Source organism: Cetorhinus maximus, chromosome 3 (genome assembly GCF_964194155.1).
Source record: "Cetorhinus maximus chromosome 3, sCetMax3.hap1.1, whole genome shotgun sequence".
Classification (NCBI taxonomy): domain Eukaryota; kingdom Metazoa; phylum Chordata; class Chondrichthyes; order Lamniformes; family Cetorhinidae; genus Cetorhinus; species Cetorhinus maximus.
This window is the reverse complement of record NC_135881.1, coordinates 96,090,052-96,111,170: the sequence shown is the minus strand read 5'-3', so window position 1 is coordinate 96,111,170 and position 21,119 is coordinate 96,090,052. Positions and strand designations below refer to the sequence as shown.

The 21,119-nt window shown below is 42.4% G+C and overlaps 1 protein-coding gene across 1 annotated transcript in view; it reads right to left on the bottom strand.

The window, feature by feature from the left end:
* Nucleotides 1-3,658: 3,658 nt before the first annotated feature.
* Nucleotides 3,659-21,119, bottom strand: part of LOC144674168 (gamma-aminobutyric acid type B receptor subunit 2-like) — a 269,924-nt gene continuing 252,463 nt past the window's right edge. Inside the window, exon 2 of the mRNA XM_078535656.1 lies at nt 3,659-3,954. Coding sequence (XP_078391782.1) covers nt 3,802-3,954 — 153 coding nt within the window. The 3' untranslated portion in view covers nt 3,659-3,801. The remainder of the gene's footprint in view (nt 3,955-21,119) is intronic.

Below are 21,119 nucleotides of genomic sequence, written 5' to 3'. Positions count from 1 at the left end.
TCCCTTCAGTGGGGCCCCCTTGCCAGCACCAGATTGTGGAGAGCGCAGCATGCAACCACTATCAGTGACACCCGCTCTGGGGTATTGTAGTGCTCCCCCTGAATGGTCTAGGAATCGGAAGCGCATTTTTGGGAGACCTATGGTCCTCTCTACCACCACCCTTGTGGAGGCATTACTCGTATTGTAACGCTTCTCTGCCTCTATTCTTGGGTGGCGGAGTGGCGTCATGAGCCACCATTTCAAGGGATAGCCCTGGTCACCCAGCAGCCACCACCCAGTTGGGCTGGAGCACTGAAGAGCCTTGGCACTTGAGAATCTCAGGATGTAAGCGTCATGGGAGCTGCCAGGGTACCTTGCACAGACTTGTAGAATCTGCATCCTATGGTCACACACTATCTGCACATTCATGGAGTGGAATCCCTTCCTCTTGACGAAGGCACCAGGCTCACCCACTGGCGCCTTGATGGCCACATGTGTCACAAGTCAATTGCACACTGCATGCGGGGGAACCCAGCAATCACTGCAAACCCCCTGGCTCGCTCAGCCTAGTTGGCCTCACCCATACGGTAAAGAATAAAGGTCAGTGCCCACCCGAACAGAGCTTCTGTCACCAGCTTGACACAACTGTGGACAGCTGATTGGGAGACTCCACAAAGATCCCCCGCTGACCCTTAGAAAGAATGGGAGGCAAAGAAGTTGAGAGCCACTGTGACCTTCAGGGCCACTGGCATGGGGTGTCCACCCACACAGTCGGTGGTGATCTGAGGCCCAATCGCCTGGCAAATGGAGGTCACCGTCTCCCTTGAGAGGCAGAGCCTCTTTATGTATTGCACCTCAGACAGTGGCGTCTTCTGCAGACCCTTCCACCTTGGACTACCTGCTGGTCCTGTGCCCCTTGTGCCTGCGCCTCTCCTCCCACAGGTCCCTCCCCTGGAAGCTGCACTGGGACACCTGGTCTCCTCTCCCTCCTACCCCTCTTTTCCTCCTCAAAGGAGGTGCCACCAGCGGAGAGCAGAATCCCCATTACCAGGGTAACAGAAGGCTGTCTGATGCCTGGAAAGGTCCACATGATCTGAATCCTCCAGGGGCCTTGGAGACACCAATAAGTCCTGAAGTGAAACCCGGAAAAGCTAACAATGAAGCCCCGATCAGAGATGAAGCTGCTAAGTACTAATAAGTCACCAGCAGCAAACTATGCACCAAACTCCCCACTGCTGACACTGGCAATGCTGCTCACCCCTTTTATCCCTCCGTGGATGAGGTTTTTGAAATTGTTGGCTGGCCGCCTGCCCACTTTGCCCGTGCGAGGGGCGCAAAATCGTACAGGCAACGAAAAATCGCTGTTAATTGGTTTTTTAATGGCCTTAAGTGGCCTCTTAATTAATGGCGGGCACGGCTCCAGCTTGCACCCGCCAACTGAAATATCACACAATTGGGCAATGGCGTTGGGACGCTCACCCGATGTCATCACATGCTATTTTACGCCCGATCGGGTCGGGCGCGCGCCCATCTACCGGACGTAAAATTGTGCCCCTTATTCTCTAAGGATAACCCCTCTCAGAAAATATATGGAATTCTATAATTAAGAATTTATGAGAGTTAGGGTCCGTGAGGTTTACAGACTGAAACTACAACCTTTTTAATGGTTACTGTATATTACTTTATTATAAACTGAAATCTTGAATACATTATTGCAATGTTTTGAATATTACAAGTGTAAATGCAAGATAAACTAATTCATCTAACAATGCAAGCTTCAAATCCACTTTAGGGAATAAAAATAGTAAGATATTCAAACAAATAGTTTTTATACTTAAAATCAGAAGTATAAAGTGTAGTTTTTGCTGTCTTTGTCTCAGCTATCAGGAAACCTTTTTTAAGGTCTCAACTCAATGATGTTCCCACAGCATCTGACTGACTTGTTTACTTAAGCTTGTAATATAAAGAAAACCTGTTGCCTTGAGAAATAATATACCACTGTCCACCTTACTGTTTCTTTGTCCTAAGAATCAAAACAACATAGAGTAGGTGCAATTTCATCTGCTTAAGCATGACTCCCTGTCTGGTAAAGCATGCTTTCCAGGTCTCTGTCTGTCTCTCTATGTCTGTGAAAGTAATATATGGGCAGAATTTTGCCCTTGGCATGTAGGATCATGGAGGTGGGTGGGGGCAGTTGGGAAACTGCAATTTTATGCGGGCGGGCTAATTAAGGCCTGCCGAGCATGATACATGAGTGGCAGCACTAAGCGCTGCCTGTGCGGGCAGGGGGAGGAGAGTGAGCAGGCCTGGTGCACAGTTTGCGCATGCGCGCTAAAGAGCGCTGACCAGGCTCCGTGCCTCAGGGAGAAGAAGAGTTTATTGAAAAAGTTAATAAACAGCAGAAAAAAATTAATGAAACATGTCCCCTAATGTGACCCTGTCACATGAGCAGGGATATGTTTTTAATTAAAAATTTAAGTTTTTATTTCATTTGTATTTGATTTTGGAAACCTCGCCCTGCCTATGGACGTGGTTTCCAAAAAAATGCAAAGGCCGCTTGGCTTTTTCGCCTGCCTGTAAACCGTTAGGTTGAACAGGCAGTGAAAAATTCAGCACAATTGTTAACTTAATGGCCTCAATAGACCTTTTAATTGCCAGTTGGCGCGCTGCCGACTCTGGCGCGTGCCCGCTGACCGAACTATTGCGAGTGTGCGCATTGACATTGGCACGCTCGGCCAACTTCAATGTGCTTTATTTCATGCTCGGGCGTGTCGGGCCTGTGCCTACACGCCGAGCGAAAAATCCTGCCCTAAATGTTTTACTCAAAGAGGATTTTTTAGTTGTATTTTATGGGAGTTAATGTTTTAACCCTTTCATAGATTGATTCAATTCCTTAACAATACCAATCCCATTATCAAGCTATTTGCAGCACAGATCTAGTTTTTTGAAGACAAAAATATTTGCTTTATGAGTCTTCAAAAAATAACCTACATCACTTGTCCTTCCCACGACCTTAATTTTTCTTGTTAAGTTCAGTCTTAATAGATTGTCCTCCTTTCTGATAGCTACATAATTTATTTCATAATTTATCTTTCCAAGATAAGCTACTGTTAACTATATTTAACTGAAATTGCCTAAACATAAGTTCACCAGCTGTTTGATTTGAAACGGATTTAAAATTACAGGTACGATTTGAAATTAAAATGTCTTTCAGTAGTGCTGGCTGTTCATCATCTTTGACCCTCTTGTTTCTTCTAAATCTCACTGTTGTTCATTTTTACATCAAAGTGGGCACTGTCACACCCATCTGTGTTGCTTTCAACATATAACAAAAATTGGAACTTTTAAGATACTAGTTCCAATATGTCACAATTCAGTATCATTACAAACCAAAAACTATGAACAGACGCATTACCATTGATTTCCAGCAACTTAAAATCTCAACTCCATTATAAAGTTATTTATGATTAACCACACTTGCTTGCAACAACAATTTAAACTCATTGTATGAATATATTATAAATATTGTACAGAATTACTCAATAATTGTCATATATTTGAAATATTATTCAGAATATATCAACAAAGTACCTCATGTATCTGCCATCAAGAAGTATCTATTTAAAAATGGCAATACAAAAATAGCTATCCAGTGTCCTTTTCATCTGTTTTGTTCTTTCATGTTTCTATTCTTAATCACCGTGTTCTGTAGCTATTTAATTTTGGTCTGCAATGTAACAGGCTGAAAAACACTAACTGAATATACTATACAGGAGGTTAAATGCCAAAGAACAGACCTGTAAGATGGCTTAACTTCAATGATTATGGATTTCTTACCTGAACCAGATTCCATTCTTTAAGTGATTCAGCAATGATGGATGTAATAGATGGGCACACTCCACCAAATATCATCAGATGCTTAGGTCCATATTTGATGCCATCAAAGAAGGCTTTGAGTCCTTTAGCATTATCACACTGAAATAAATAGGAAAATATGTCTCATTACAACTCTAAAATGTTAACCTATAGCACTGACAGTTTTAATAACCAAGAAGAAATCAGCAGAAATGTAACGTGTGCAGCTAGTGTTCTCTTTGGATTAGCAGTCTAGTTAATTTATGCAGTAGGCAATTAAGGTTTTCAGCCTAGAATGGTTGTGAAGCCTGGCAGTAAAGTACACATTTTAAAACTTCCCTTTCAACTTCTGTTCAAAGGCTAGTACCTTATGGCACTGCTCTATTATAGATAAATTTTTGGACTTGGTACCCATGTCACGCTCTATCCGGAATATGGAACTTGGAATACAGGGCTTTCTCTGAGACTCCAAAAATGCATCCAAGTGCTGGTCAGACATCATACTAGTGAAGAGATATTGTATCAGTTACCTCTTTGTCAGCATTAAAAAGTTTAAAAATGTAGTTTTAAAAGGTCCTAAACAATCCAGGTAATGACGTAAGCTTCTTTGTATTAGTGCATTATACCTCAGCAGATGTGAAGTGCAGGCAGTGCAGGGCTACCTGCTTGAGGTCATTTTACATCAATTGCCAGGATTCAAACTGCCAAATTTCACCCCAAAGTCATACTAGATAGTTTGTGATTGTATATAGCTAAAACTTAATAGAATCACGGAGTCTTTACAGTGTGGAAGGAGGCCATTTGGCTCATCGCATCTGCACTGGCTCTCTGAAAGAGCATTCTACCTAGTCCTACACCACTGCCTTATCCACATAACTTGGCACATTCTTTTCAGATAGCCACCCAATTCCATTTTGAATATCTCGATCGAACCTGCCTCCACCACCCTCTCAGGAAGTTCATTCCAGATTCTAACCACCCTCTGGGTGAAGAAAATTTTCCTCACATCACTTTTACTCCTTTTGCCAATTATTTTGAATCTATCGCCTATAATTCTTGATGTCCTTTAGTTGACATCTCACTATTTACCCTGTCCATACCCCTCAGAGTCTTGAATATCTCTATCAAGTCTCCTCCCAGCCTCCTTTGCTCCAAGGAAACAGTCCCAACCCCTCCAGTGTATCCTTAGAGCTATCCCTGGAATCATTCTTGTGAATCTCCTCTGTACTTTCTCCAATGACTTCACATCTTTCCTCAAGTATGGCACCCAGAACTGGACATAATGTGAAATAAAATTATTATTCACTTTGAAAGACATGGATAATTAAAACCAGCCAGCATGGATTTGTAAAATTAGTTAAACAGAATTAATACTTAAAACAGATTTCTTTGAGGAAATAAAAGAAATGGAGTGGGGGCTGTATATATGTATTTACAAAAGGCATTTGTTAAAGCATTATGTAGGAAGTCAATTGATAAAGTTCAGGTGCATGATATTGTAGATAATATCACAACCTGCATAGGAAATTGTTTCAAGGATAGAAAATATAGTGCAGTGTTTGAAAGGTCATTTTAAAATCAAAAGAATGTTAGCATTGATGTTCTTCAGATATAGTACCATTGCCTTCTTCAAAATTATCTGAGCTTGGGTGTAATGGGTGGGAGGGATAAGCAAAATATCAGCTTTTCAGATCATGCTGTTCTTTCTCAATAAAAGAGACTCTACCATTGAAGTTACAATAGACAAATGGGGAAATGGGAAAATATCTGAGGAAATTAATTTTTATTCTGTCCCAGTTTTGCAAACGTGACTTTAGGAAGGATGTCAAGTCCATGAAGAGGTTGCAAAAGGATGCCAAGATAATACTAGGGATGAATGACTTTATAAGGAAAGATAAGAAAAAGTGGAGCTTTTTATTAGAATAAATTTAAGACATCTGATGAAGTTGTTTAACATTGTGAGGTGTTCTGATAAGGCACTAAGGCAGAAGTTATTTTCAAAGTTCAGTGAGTTAATAACTAAATGGCATAAATTTGATTATCACTAAAGGAATAAAAGAAAACTTTAGGAAAATATTTACCTAACAGTTGCTAGATCCTGCCGTACCAGAAACAGCATTGGAAGGAGAATCTATGGTAGCTTTTAAATATTTGAAATTAATTTTAAAATAAAAAATGATATGCAGAAAGGATGGAAGAATGAGACAGTGCTGATAGTCCTATCACAAAGACGTCACAATGTCCTAAATGGCCTACTGTGCTATAATATTCTATGATAATATTCCGGCTCCAAAAAAACATAGGAATTAACAAGTTTCCCATCAAAGCTCAGTCTTCCCAAATAGAAGGTTTTTTAAAAAATATTTTTCTCCCATCTTAAAGAGCTGCTCCTCAAGACCAAGATACACATGAATTGATCTCACTAAATTCAACTAATCTAGTGCTGCTCATTATAATTGTTCAAAGGCTTCAATTTTTCAGCAGTTCATGGCATGGGTTTATTATTAAGCAATAAATTGGAGCTAATGTAAACGAGGTGTTCTCAGGAGTTAGATTAGAATAGTGGATTAGAAATACACTTTTCAATGTCAAGTTAAATAGGCCCAAAACACACCGCAGTTTGTTACTGAAATTGTAAGAACCCACTTTGATTGCACATAATTATTTGTGCTGACATCCTATGGATCCATACTCACAATTGTAAAGCAGAAGATCCACATTTACAAAACATAACTGGAGGCACATATGAGCCTGTGTACTTTTTATTTTGTAATTCATTGTTCCTTAATAACATATCTGATGTACCTAAAGGAAAAACAATAGCACTTGATGATTTCTTTAAGAATGCTTCAGATTATAAGAAAATCATTACAGCGTTACAAGTGTGTGTAAAATCTAAGTCTGAAACTGCAAAAGAATACTGTAGTCATTTTAGTAGCAATTTCAACAAATTGGCAATTATGGTAAGAAATGACTAATTCTTGGCCATGTATTTTAAACAGGTTGGTATGTACTTTGATTCCATATTAACTAACTGAGTTATTAATTTAATGGTTAGGGTTTTCTGTGCTCCCCCCGCCCCCACTGCCAGGATCATCCACTCCTGCTGAAAGTCAATGGACTGGTGGCTGGGCCATCGAATCTGGTCCTACCGTGAAGGGGCTGGAAAATCCCAGCCTATGTTTCACATAAATGATACAATTCAATGGAATATATTTTAAAGATTTTTAAAAATTATTCATTCACAGGATGTAGTCATCACTGTAAAGGCCAGCGTTTATTGTTCGTCCCAAAATTCCCATGAGAAGGAGATGGTGAACTGCTTTATCGACAACCGAGTGCCTTACTAGACCATTTCAGAGGGCAGTTAAAAATCTTTCACATTGCAGTGGGACTGGGGTCACTCAGAGGCCAGAGTGAGTAAGTGTGATAGATTTCATTCCCTAAAATGGCAGGGGTCAGAACTGATGCAAGAAAGCTAGCTTCAGGAAAGAAGATGGAAGGAAGACATGGGATAGTTGGCCAACCCTCTCTTCCTCCACCCCAGTTCTCCGATTATTCCTTGGAGTTCATTCCGGAGGCAATAAGGTCCAAAAGGAGGTCCTCTCCCCTTTAGATGGTAGGAAGAGGCTAACCACCCAAACGAAGCAGGAGTGGCTAGAAGTTATGGAGACTGTGAGTAGCAGAAGTGTGGTGTCCAGGACCTGGATACAGTGCTGAAAAATATTTAATGACTGTAACTAGCTTCTCATTGGCAAGGGTTAAAACACATGTTCTTTAATTAACCAGCTCTGCTTAATAGAAAAGTTTGCAAAATTCAACTTATCTTGTAAGCAAATGAAAAGCTTTCTAGGACAACGAGCATAAGAAAATGTGTATTTTGCAATTACACAATTAAATCTGTACATGCTTCTTCAGCAGCTATCACAATTGCTATCACTCTATCTCTGCTCTTTCAAACAAAATAACACATTTGTTAATAGTTTTATCATAAAAGAATAACTGAATTTTCCATTTTAAAATTCTCAAGCTGGATTTCAAGTAATTTTCAAACATAAGGCCCGGAAGTCACAAACTAAATAAAACTTGTACTCAGGAAATACAGCCCAAGCTCTATTGATGAATGAATGTTTAGTTGGTAAAAGCGTAGGCAATTTCCTTCAAATGTTCCGAGGACAAATACTCAATCAAGAGGCTAAGGCTTTGAAGTGAACATTTTACAAAGCAAGAGGAAGACAAGTGGTAAATGTAATCATATGATTGTGAAATATGGGGAAACATTTTCCCCGTCCGTTGGGGGGGGGAGTGCAGGAGCGGGCGTGCCTCAGATCAGCGCCCCTGATCGGGGGTGTGCAGACATTTTACATGATTAATTAAGGCACACCCAGCTATGTGCACCCTGTGTGGGCGGGGGGGCGGGGGGGTTCCCTCAGCTGGGAATGCGCTCTTTCACACAGGCTTGCAAAAGAGCGCAGAGATCTCCCTGAGGATAAGTGCTGCCTCAGGGAGATCAGCTCCAATTTAAAACTTTTAATAAACATGTTTAAAATTTTTCCCTGCCATGTGCCCTCATATGAGTTGGGATATGTCCATAAGTTTTACTGAAACCTTTCTTAAAAATTTAAATAGCTTCATGAAACCTCATCCCACCCGTGGATGAGGTTGCATGTTTTTTCCGAAGCCTGCTAAGGGGAACTTTAAGGTTGGACGGGCAGGTCCATTAATGACCCTAATTAGTTTTTCAATGGCCTCAATAGCCATTGGGAGTTCCGCCCGCCCCTGCTCGCCAACCGGAACATCCTGCCCATGAAGTTTATATTTCTAAAAAATAAATCAGGGGAAAGCAGTTGAATTTTTGGTGAGTGAATTGATTGTCTTGCTTTCCTCCTCCATGGGCTTTTCAGAATGGTCATTTTAGGTTTTCATAAATCCTTTCTACTTTGCTTTTCAGTGTGCTTGCACATGAGCAGGAGAGAGAGCTCATCGTGAGTGAGACACAGCCAGAGTGAATGTGGGTTTTGGCAATTTGGTGCACAGTGGGAATTAGGTGCAGAGGGGAAGAGGTGCTCTTTGCATTTTTTCTTTGCTATCCAACTCCTTAAATCTTAAGAGAATGGCCTTGCCTGCTACGGCAGTAGAGGCTACAAGGGAGAGAAATGACTGGTAGGTAGTGGGTAAGGTCAGGTAAGTATTTACAACTTTTATTGCTTATAGTTTAAGGTCTTTTTTGGTTTATAGTTTGTATATTCTGTAGTAACGAGGATCAGGAAAGAAGGCCCTAGTGTAATTGATTAAAAAGGTTTAATTTAACGGGATAAGTCATGGCAGGAGAGCTCAAAGCCATGGTGTGCTCCTCATGCTCCATGTGGGAAGCCGGGAACATTTCCAGTGCTCGGAACCAGCATGTGTGCAGGAAGTGTGTCCAGCTGCAGCTCTTGGAAGCTCGGGTTTCAGAGCTGGAACAGTGGCTGGGGACACTGGAGCATCCACGAGTCTGAGAGCACATTTAAAGAGGTAGTCACACCACAGCTGAAGGGACTTGAGGAAGGAAGGGAATGGGTGACCACCAGGAAGTCCAAGAGAAACAGGCAGGTAGTTCAGGAGTCCCCTGGGGTCCCGCTCACAAATCAGTATTCCATTTTGGAGGCTGATGAGAGCGCTGGTTCCTCCAGGGAGTGCAGACAGATCCAAGCTTCGGGCACCACATGCAGCCTGTCTGTACAGGAGGGGAGAAAGGGAGGAAGAGCAATAGTAATAGGGAATTCTATAGTCAGGGGAACAGATAGGCGCTACTGTGGCCGTCAAAGTGACTCCAGGATGGTGTGTTGCCTCCCTGGTGCCAGGGTCTGGGATGTCACTGAACGGCTGCAGGGCATCCTGAAAGGGGAGGGTGATAAGGCAGAGGTCATGGTACATGTTGGTACCAATGACATAAGTAGAAAGAGGGACGAGGTCTTGCATCAAGAATTCAGGGAGTTAGGCAGTAGACTGAAAAGCAGGGCCTCTCGGGTTGTAATCTCTGGATTACTCCCAGTACCATGTGCTAGCGAGCACAGAAATAGGAGAATAGCACAGATGAATACGTGGCTTAAATGTTGGTGCAGGAGGGAGGGTTTTAAATTCCTGGATTACTGCGACCATTTCTGGGGAAGGTGGGACCTGTACAAGTGGGACGTCTACATCTGAACCAGAGCGGGACTAACATCCTTGTGGGCGGGTTTGCTAGTGCTGTTGGGAGGAGTTTAAACTATTTCGGCAGGGGGAGGGGACACAGAATGCTAGCAGAATAGGGACACATCATAATACAGTAAAACAATCAAGTCAGAGAGAGTACAGCTGCAATAAGTTTCAAGGGAGTAAAGGAAGGCTGGATGGCCTCTACTTTAATGCCAGGAGCATTACAGGTAAAACAGATGAGTTAAGGGTGAGGATTGACACGAGGAATTGTGATATAGTAGCCATCTCTGAGACGCGGTTGAGGGAGGGGCAGGATTGGCAGCTCAACATTCCGGGATATAGAATCTTCAGGCGAGACAGGGTAGGGGGTAAAAGAGGAGGAGGCATTGCATTATTAGTTAAGGAGTCAGTTACTGCAGTAAGGAGAGATGATATCTTGGAGGGGGCATCGAATGAAGCTTTGAAGGTAATGGAGAGGGTACAGGCTCAACATGTTCCCTCTAGGGTGATATGAAGGAGAAACAAGCCCAGAGAACCATGGATGACCAGAGATATTCAGGTTACGATGAGAAGGAAAAGAGAGGCTTTTAGCAGGTACAAGGGAAGCAAATCAGCGGAGGCATTAGTGGAGTACAGAAAGTGCATGGTGGAGCTTACGAAAGCAATTAGGAGGGCAAAGAGGGGATATGATAAAGCTCTGGTTGGTAAAAGTAGGGAAAAATCCCAAGATAGTCTACATGTATATTAATGGGAAGAGGATAACCAGGGAAAGAGTAGGGCCCATAAGGGACCAAGGGGGCAATCTATGGGTGGAGCCAGAGGACATCGCTAGAGTGTTGAGTGAATACTTCACATCCGTCTTCACCCAAGAGAATGTGGATGAAGGTATCGAACTCGGGGAGAGAGACTGCGAAGTTCTTAAACAAATTGATATAGGGAGTGACAAGGTATTGGAGGTGTTGGCAGGCTTAAAAGCGGACAAATCTCCAGGTCCCGATGATTCGTGTCCCAGACTGCTGAGGGAGGCAAGGGAGGAGATCGCAGGGGCTCCGACCCAAATTTTTAAATCCTCTCTGGCCACAGGGGAGGTGCCAGAGGACTGGAGAGCAGCTAATGTAGTTCTGCTATTTAAGAAGGGTTGTAGAGATAAGCCAGGGAACTACAGACCAGTGAGTCTCACGTCAGTGATAGGGAAACTATTGGAGAAAATTCTGAAGGAGAGAATCTATCTCCACTTGGAGAGGCAAGGTTTGATCAGGGACAGTCAGTATGGCTTTGTCTGGGGGAGGTCATGCCGAACAACTTTGATTGAATTTTTTGAGGAGGTGACCAGGTGTGTAGATGAGGGTAGTGCAGTTGATGTAGTTTATATGGATTTCAGCAAAGCCTTTGACAAGGTCCCACCTGGGCGACTTATAAAGGCAGCAAATGCACATGGGATACAGGGTAATTTGATAAGGTGGGTTCAAAATTGGCTTAGTGTAGGAGACAGAGGGTGATGACAGAAGGATGCTTTAGTGACTGGAAGCCAGTGTCCAGTGGTGTACCACAGGGATCTATGCTCAGTCCCCTATTATTCTTCATTTATATAAACGACATAGATGACTATGTGGGGGGTAGGATTAGTAAGTTTGCAGATGACACAAAGATTAGCTGGGTGGTTAACAGTGAGGTTGAGTGTCTTGGGCTACAAGAAGATATAGATGGGATGGTCAAATGGGCAGATAAGTGGCAGATAGAATTTAACCCTGAAAAGTGTGAGGTGATACACTTTGGAAGGAGTAATTTGACAAGGAAGTATTCAATGAACGGCACGACACTAGGAAGTTCTGAGGAACAAAGGGACCTTGGCATGTGTCCATAGATCTTTGAAGGCGGAGGGACATGTTAGTGGGGTGGTGAAAAAGGCATATGGGACACTTGTCTTTATCAATCGAGGCATAGATTACAAAAGTAGGGAGGTCATGTTGGAGTTGTATAGAACCTTGGTGAGACCACAGCAGGAGTACTGTGTGCAGTTCTGGTTTACCACATTATAGGAAGGATGTGATTGCACTGGAGGGGGTGCAGAGGAGATTCACCAGGATGTTGCCTGGGATGAAACATTTAATTTATGAAGAGAGGTTGGATAGACTTGGGTTGTTTTCGTTGGAGCATAGAAGACTGAGGGGCAACCTGATCGAGGTGTAGAAGATTATGAGGGGCATGGACAGGATGGAAAGGGAGCAGCTGTTCCCCTTAGTTGAAGGGTCAGTCATGAGGGGACACAAGTTCAAGGCGGGGGGGGGTGGGGGGTGTGCAGGAGGTTTAGGGGGAATGTGAGGAAAAACCTTTTTACCCAGAGGGTGGTGACGGTCTGGAATGCACTGCCTGGGAGGGTGGTGGAGGCGGGTTGCCTCACATCCTTTAAAAAGTACCTGGATGTGCACTTGGCATGTCATAACATTCAAGGCTATGGGCAAGATGCTGGTAAATGAGATTAGGTAGGTAGGTCAGGTGTTTCTCACGTGTCAGTGCAGACTCGATGGGCCAAAGGGCCTCTTCTGCACTGTGCGATTCTGTGACCCCAATGCACTTGCTAGTTTTAATTCCTTCAATTTCTTCATTCCCTCCTGTTCAGTTTTGATCTGTTGTCATTTTACTTTGAGTCAATGAAGAAAGTGATAACATGAATGTGACAGGAGGATAGAAAGGTACGACAGGAAATGAGTGATAGCAAAGTACTGCACCTACATCAAACATGCTATCCAGAAGAATTTTAATATATTAAATTATAAGATAGATAATATATCACACATCTATTGTTAAAACTCTTAGTGGGCAATTTTATAGCAAAGATAGTAAGGGATTTTCATGACGTAGAGTTTTTGTACATTTTCTCCCGTGCAGGATATATTTTTACTTTATTCGAGTTTACTTCAAAAATATATTTACGTACATTGGTCTCAATTTTTACAAAGGGATGGTACAAGTACTGAACGTAATGGCAGGACTTGATTTGAATAAATATTTCCGGAGTCCTGGCCGGATTGTCTTACTAGCCCAAAGGTGAGAGTGGGAATCTGGTGGCAGCAGATTGCAGCCAGAACCTGACAATCAGGAGGTGAAGGGGATTCACTTGCATAGTGGTAGGAGGGTCCGGCCATTATTTCCTTAATAGTGAGAGATGGGGGAAATGCTAGAACTGGGGACTCCCTCAAGGTCGACAGGATGCCTGGCCGGAGAGGGCTAAAGATCCATTGAGGATCCTGGGTAGCCAGGGAGGGTGCAGCCCGGTTCCTCCTGGCTCACGAGGAATTCAAAGCCAGACAAAATCTTACCTGCATCTCTTCTAGTCAGTTGACTTCTCCTTTGATCAATTAGTTATATAGCTAATGTTAATTTCATAATGCCCAATCTATTAAGCCTTATTATTATGCATTATGAATTTCTTTGTATTAATAATTGTAGCCCTAGTGCTTTGCAATTACAAAATCTAGCTGTCACTTAAATCATTCCAATGTATCAGCCTTACAAACCTTTCCTGACAATCTATTCCAACTATTGATCAGTGTGTAATAAATATTCTTCTTGACATTTGTCTTAAGCTGACCCTTCACATCCTGAACATCTTCACGTCCTTCTGCTATGGAACATCTGAAAGTAATTGGTGTTTTTTATTTCAAGTACAATATTGGCTTGTCACTTTCCTTAGTCTCCCTCTAGGGTCTGAATTGTCTGCTTAGGTCAGAGATACTTCAAGTGTAGCTTGACCAGAGCACTGTACAATTTCAACATGATGTATGGGGATTTAAAGATCACTGATTCAGCAATATAAGCCAAGGACTTTCCCAGCATTTTTCAGGTTATCTGGTCCCATCTAGGTTTTGTGAGATATTGATAGATCCACTGGAGAATTTCAAAGGCATAATCCAAAGGAGGCAAGGGCAGTAAGAAGACCCTCCCACTTAATTTTCACTTCTACATCCATCAGTGATAGAGATAACACTAGTTTAAAGTAGGATTTATTCCTACCATGGTAGTATGATTATTATATCACCATTTGTCACCTTCAATATGCTAATGGAATTTTAACAAAAGACCCAGACACCAGTCATGCTTTGTTTTTCAAAAAAGGAGAAAGAAAATATAAAACAAATTTAAAGCTTACACTTTGCACTCAACTGGGAGTCTACAAAAAGACGATTTCAACATGTAACCCTGTTGAGCAGTCATATCAAACTTGCTCTTCCAGTGAGTAGGTGGTAAGAATACTTATTAAATCAGGCACAGTTTGATTGCTTTGTCAGCTGAAGTGCTAACATAGCATAAAAGCAAAATACTGTGGATGCTGGAAATCTGAAATAAAAACAGGAAAGGCTGGAAAATCTCAGCAGATCTAGCAACATCCGTGGAGAGAGAAAGAGTTAACATTTCAAGTCTGTATGACTTTTCTTCAGAGCTGGAGAAGTAGAAATGTAATGGGTTCTATGCTGTTGAAGAAAGGATGTGAAGCAGGTGGAGCAAAATATAAAGGTCAGGGATAGGCTTTCACTGCTTACAACAAAGTCTCCTCTACATTGGGGAGGCTAAATGCAAACTGGGTGACTGCTTTGCAGAACACCTTTGTTCAGTCTGCAAGCATGACCCTGACCTTCCTGTTGCTTGCCATTTCAAATCACTATCTTGCTCTCTTGCCCACATATCTGTCCTCAGCCTGCCATTATGTTCCAGGGAAGCCCAACGCAAGCTGGAGGGACAGCACCTCATCTTCCGATTAGGCACTTAACAGCCTTCTGGACTTAACATTGCATTCAATAAGTTCAGACCATGAACTCTGTTCTCCATTTTGATTTGTTTTCCACCCTCCTCCCCTTCCCCCACCAATGGCCAGTCTGTAACTTGTTCTCATGTTTTGTTTTCAGAAAGTACTGACCATTATTCTGCTATTAACACATTCTTCTATCTGACCTTTATATCACAATTAACACCTGCCTTAGCCTTTAACACTATTATTACTACTCCCTTTGTCTTGTGTCCAAGACATCTTTGTCATTTAATCTCTCCTGAGCTCCAATTTATCTCTGACCTTATATTTTGCTCCATCCCCTCCCTTCAACAGCATAAAACCTCTCTTCAGCTCAGAAGTTTCATAGACTCAAAGCATTAACTCTGTTTCTCTCTCCACGGATGCTGGCAGACATGCTGATTTTTTTCCAGCATTCCCTGTTTTTATTGCCAACACAATATATATTTACTTGTGTAAGTTCAATAACATGCACCTTTATTAAATATTTCAACAAAAATAACAACTTGTATTTATATAGCAACTTAAATGTGGTAAAAATTTCCAAGGTGCTTTCAATGAAATAGTCCCTGTAATTATGATAAATAATCATCTTAATTCACAAGGTACAAATTGACTCCCATATTTGTCCCCAACAGAGTTGTATTGCAAGCAGAAAAATAGCAGCTTATCTACCTCTAAAATCAATATTCATGTTGTGGAGTCCTTTCCTTTTAGAAAAAAAGTCTGTTTCATGACAACTTAGGCAGTTAACAACACTTAGCACTGTGGAAAACCCAGAAGCAGCATTCAATTGTTATGTCCTCAGTTGCTGCTGGGCTGGTAAGAAATTTAATCTGATGACTCAGTAACCCGGGAAGGACGATTGACTCTGTATACTTGCTTTAATGGACCAACAGCTTTGCAGTTGATCACTCTCAAGTGGTAGATTGTCTGGACAAAGATCAGCAAGAGCAATGCTGAACCTCAAGCTCCTCAAACTCAAATTTCAGAAAAACACAGGTCATTTGTTCCTAACTGGGAAATCCTAAGGAAAGAGCACTGCTCCCTGTATTTTAATTATTTCTGTATAGCTGCTGCTGCTGGCGAAATGATCAATGTTCTTCCAACAGACATTTATTCAATCGGAGCAAGGGCTCTTTCTGGGAGCAGGTGGTGCTTAAAACTGATTTTAGAAAGGAATTTATACTTCCACTGGTCAGCACTGGAATTTGCAATGCAAGTTATTCATTTAGTGGATTTTAAGCTGTCCTATCCTTTAATTGTTAGTTAACAACTTAGGTGGTAATCAATACCACTAGTTTATGATGCAAAATGTAAAGAAAGGTAACTTCTTCTAAAGCAGTTTTATCATCCAACTTTAACCCATATAATAAGTCATACTAGTTACAAGTCACTCCTTCATTCACTATTATGTAAAACATAAAACCAGATAGTAACATACCTACTGTCAGAAAGTACAAATTACAGATTAGAAAATACAGTACACAACCCTAAGCTTCCAGAAGAATCTGCAACAGTGTAAGAAGAAAGAAAGAATGGAATTTAGATAGCACTTTTCACAACCTCATGGCATCCCAAAGCACATCAGCTAAGTTCTTTTGAAGTGTAGTCACTGTTACAATGTTGGGAAACTCAGTTGCCAACTTGTGCACAATGAGGTCCCACAAACAGCAATCAAATAATGCCAAGATATCTTGTTTCAGTGACGTGGGTTGTAGAATAAATATTGGCCTGGATACAAAAGAGGACTCTCCTGCTTTTACATTTGCATTAGGGGGCAATCAAGGTCTTGGTTTAATGTCTTATGTGAAAGACAGCACCTGTGACAGAGCTGCACTTGCTCACACTGCACGGAAGTTCCTCCGGAGTTCTTCAGGTCCTTGGCTCAACCATCTTCAGCTGCTTCATCAATGTCCTTCCTTCCATCATAAGGTCAGAAATGGGGATGTTCGCTGATGATTGCACAATGTTCAGCACCATTCGCGACTCCTCAAATACTGAAGCAGTCCATGTCCGAATGCAGCAAGACCTGGACAATATCCAGGCTTGGGCTGACAAGTGACTCCACGTGATATCAAAAAATGGGTGAAAACTGGATACAGCAAAAGCTATGGGCCCTGACAATATTCCAGCGATATTACTGAAGACTTGTGCTCTAGAGCTTGCCATGCCCCTAGTCAAGCTGGACAAAGCAGGACAAATCCAACCTGGCCAATTACCGCCCCATCAGTCTACGCTCCATCATCAGTGAAGTGATGGAAAGGGTAATCAACAATGCTATGAAGCGGCACTTGCTTAGCAATAACCTGCTCAGTGATGCTCAGTTTGGGTTCCGCCAAGGCCACTCAGCTCCTGACGTCATTACAGCCTTGGTTCAAGCATGGTTGAACTCCAGAGGTGAGGTGAGAGTGACTGCCCTTGACATCAAACCAGCATTTGATCAAGTGTGGCATCCAGAAGCCCTGGTAAAACTGGAGTCATTGGGAATCAGGGGGAAAACTCTCTGCTGGTTGATGTCAATCCTAACACAAAGGAAGATGGTTGTGGTGATTGGAGGTCAATCATCTCAGTTCCAGGACATCACTGCAAGAGTTCCTCAGGGTAGTGTCCTAGGCACAACCATCTTCAGCTGCTTCATCAATGATCTTCCTTCCATCATAGGTCAGAAGTAGGGGTGTTCACTGATGATTGCACAATGTTCAGAACCATCTGCAACTCCTCAGGTACAGTCCATGTCCAAATGCAGCAATACCTGGACAATGTCCATGCTTGGGCTAACAAGTGGCAAGTCACATTCAAGCCACACAAGTGCCAGACAATGACCATCTCCAACAAGAGAGAATCTAACCATCACCCCTTGACATTCAATGGCATTACCATCATTGGATCCCTGGCTATCAACATCCTGGGAGTTACCATTGACCATAAACTGAACTAGACTAGCCATATAAACACTATGGCTACAAGAGCAGGTTGGAAGCTAGGAATCGTGTGACGAATAACTCACCTCCTTACTCCCCAAAGCCTGTCCACCATCTACAAGGCACAATTGAGCAGTGTGATGGAATTCTCCCCACTTGCCTGGATGAGTACAGATCCAACAACACTCAAGAAGCTTGACACCATCCAGGACAAAGCAGCCCACTTGATTGGCACCCCATCCACAAACATTTACTCCCTCCACCACTGACACACAGTGGCAGCAGTGTGTACCATCTACAAGATTCACTGCAGAAACTCACCAAGGCTCCTTTGACAGCACCTTCTAAACCCACGATCATTACCATCTAGAAGGACATGGGCAGCAGGCACAGGGGAACACCACCACCTGGACGTTGCCCTCCAAGCCACTCACCACCCTGACTTGGAAATATATCACCATTCCTCCACTGTCACTGGGTCAAAATCCAGAAACTCCCTTCTTAACTGCACAATGGGTGTACCTACAGCACATGGACTGCAATGGTTTAAGAAGCCAGCGCACCACCACCTTGTCAAGGGCAATTAGGGATGGGAAATAAATACTGACCAAGCCAGAGACGCCTTCGCCCCATGGATGAATAAAAAATAGTATCAGTTTAGATTATGTGTTCACTCTTTTTTGATATGTCCTGAAATTTGTTAAAGTTTCAAATGTATTGCCAGTGCAGGAAGGTCCATGCTTAGCCAGCTGATCTCAGTTGGGCAGATGATAAGAATGATAAAAATATCCTTCAAACTTTTGGGTAGAAAGAAACACGAAGAAGTCTTGTTTCCATTTCCTGATTGTTACCCAGTGATCCACCTGTCAAGTGCATCTTTTGCTACATCTCTGTTATAAATTGAAGATCTTGCATTTGCCATTATCTTGGGTAAGTGGTGTTAGTCATTCCTGTAACTGCAGAACAGCGTATGTTGATGTCTGTGCCAGGACTGCCCAATTTCTACTTAGGCAGTAACATAACTCAGAGAATATAGCAATGAATCCTCCTTGATCCATGAATTAGATATTATGGGCTAAAAATTGGCTATGGCCTTTTCTTGATATATATTCGGGTTTTAAAATGTAACATCACTACATGTCTGAACGCATTGGCTGTCGTCATGTGACCTCTGCCATGAGGGACTCTCTCTGGAAGCTGCCATTTTAGATCAGTTCAATAAAGACCTCACACTGAAGACACTAAGAAGCTGCCTTTGAACTCAAAACTCAGAAGTGGATTTAAAATAGAGTTTTGAAACCCTGGAAAAACCTTAAAGAAGCCACAGCTCTGAAAGGCATGCAGGAATTTTCAAATCTGCTAAAAGCTGCTAAAAAATATGAAAAGGAAAAATTATCTCAGACCAAAGGCTGCAAGTAAAATACTGGGCAAGCTAACATGATTGTACGCTTTCTGTTCCCTGTTCCAGTGGAAATGAAAGGCGACATGTGACGGAAATGGCAATTTTTCCATTTGCAAGAGCGAAGCTATAAGGTTGCAACAGATTAATTGGCGAGCTAGAGCCAATATTAGTAGCCATACTTCTAACACTGCTGGAGAGGGACTGCTATAAATTGTATTCCATCACAAATCTATCCAATGAACAAAGGAAACAGGCAACAGGGATTTTGAAAGCCTTGAACACATGCTTTGAACCCTGAGTGAATGTAACTTATGAATGCTATGTATTCAACACTAGAGCTCAAGGGGAAAAAGAGTCCATTGAACAGTATGTGACTGCAGTAACACAGCTTGCCAAATCATGTGCATTTGGACAACTAAATGATTATCTGATAGTCTTAGGCATACAACACCCTCAGTGAGAGCAAGGAGAAAGTTATGCTCAAGAAAGCAGTAGGCATGTGTCGAAATGCAGAGGTTGTAAAATGTCAGCTGGATGGAGCACATGTATAGCAGAACAGAGCAGGAGATACATTATACTGAGAGACATCCCTGGCTGTAAGAGCAGAATAGTCGCGGACGAAGCGCAGGATGCAAATACTGCAGACAACATCATACGGAGGAAAAGAAGCATTGCCCAGCATGGAGAAAGCAGTGTTTTAACTGCAAGAAGACAAATTAATTTTGTACACAAGTGTTTGGCTAGAAAGAAGCAAAGCAAGTGCATGCAGAGGGCTACAGCAGAGATGGCAGCAGAAGAGGCTGATGAAGCACTATACATCATACAGCGGGTTGGTTCAGTCAAGCCAAAAGGTAAGAAATGGTTTGTGACTGTTAGAATGATGACCGCTGAAGGAGAGTGTTGGGGACACTGGTGCATCATGTAACATTGTGGCCTTCACAGACCTGGGTGAAGTGGCTCAACATGGCGATCCAAAAATGAAGCTCTCAAAAGTAAGGCTGAGGGTATATGCTGGCATGATACTCATACCAAGAGGACAAATTAGATTGAGAGTCCAATGCGATGGTGAGAATCAAGATTTGGAGTTCCAGATCATAGATGGTATGCAACAGCCAAACATCTCAGCTAAAGCAAGTCTAAAGCTTGGACTGGTAATCCTGAACATGCCAACCGAGGTTTATAACACTTTTGTAGCACACAAAACGATTGACTGCCAAACAGATCCTAGAGGAGTACAAAAGTGTGTTTACAGGGTTTGGATCTCTACCAGGAGAATATGACCTCGATGTAGATGAGTGTGTAAGACAAATTCAGCATCTGCCGAGAAGAGTTCTAGCTACCCTCAAGTCAAACCTAAAGACAAGTAGAAAAGCTGGAAAAGAAGGGAGGAATCAAGAAAGTGACATCTCCTACTGACTGGATTAGCAGCATGGTAGTTGTGAAACAACCTGGGAAGCTATGAGTATGCTTAGACCCAAGGGATATAAATAAAGCGCTGAAGAGATCTCACCACCTCATGCCAACAATCAAAGGAATTTTGCTGTAATTTGCCAAGGCAAAGATCTTTACTACCCTAGATGCTAAGGGCGGTTACTGGCAAGTGAAGCTGGATGAAAGCAGCAATGTTCTAACAACATTCTGGATGCCGTTTGGGAGATACAGATGGTTGTGCATGCCGTTTGGCATTTCCATGGCTTCAGAAGAATATCAACGCAGACAGTATGATGTAGTCAGTGACCTTCCCAGAGTGGAAGCCATAGTGGATGATCTGCTAGTCTATGGATGTGGAGACACAATGAAAAAAGCCATAGCTGACCATAATCAGAATTTAATATGACTGCTGGTGAGAGAGCTCACCAGATGAACCTGAAACTGAACAAAAACAAATTGCAATTGAAGATGTCTGAAGTCAAGTACATAGGCCATGTACTGACAGCAAAAGGTTTTCCCCAGGACCCTGACAAGGTGAGAGCTGTAGCAGCAATGCAGCGACCAA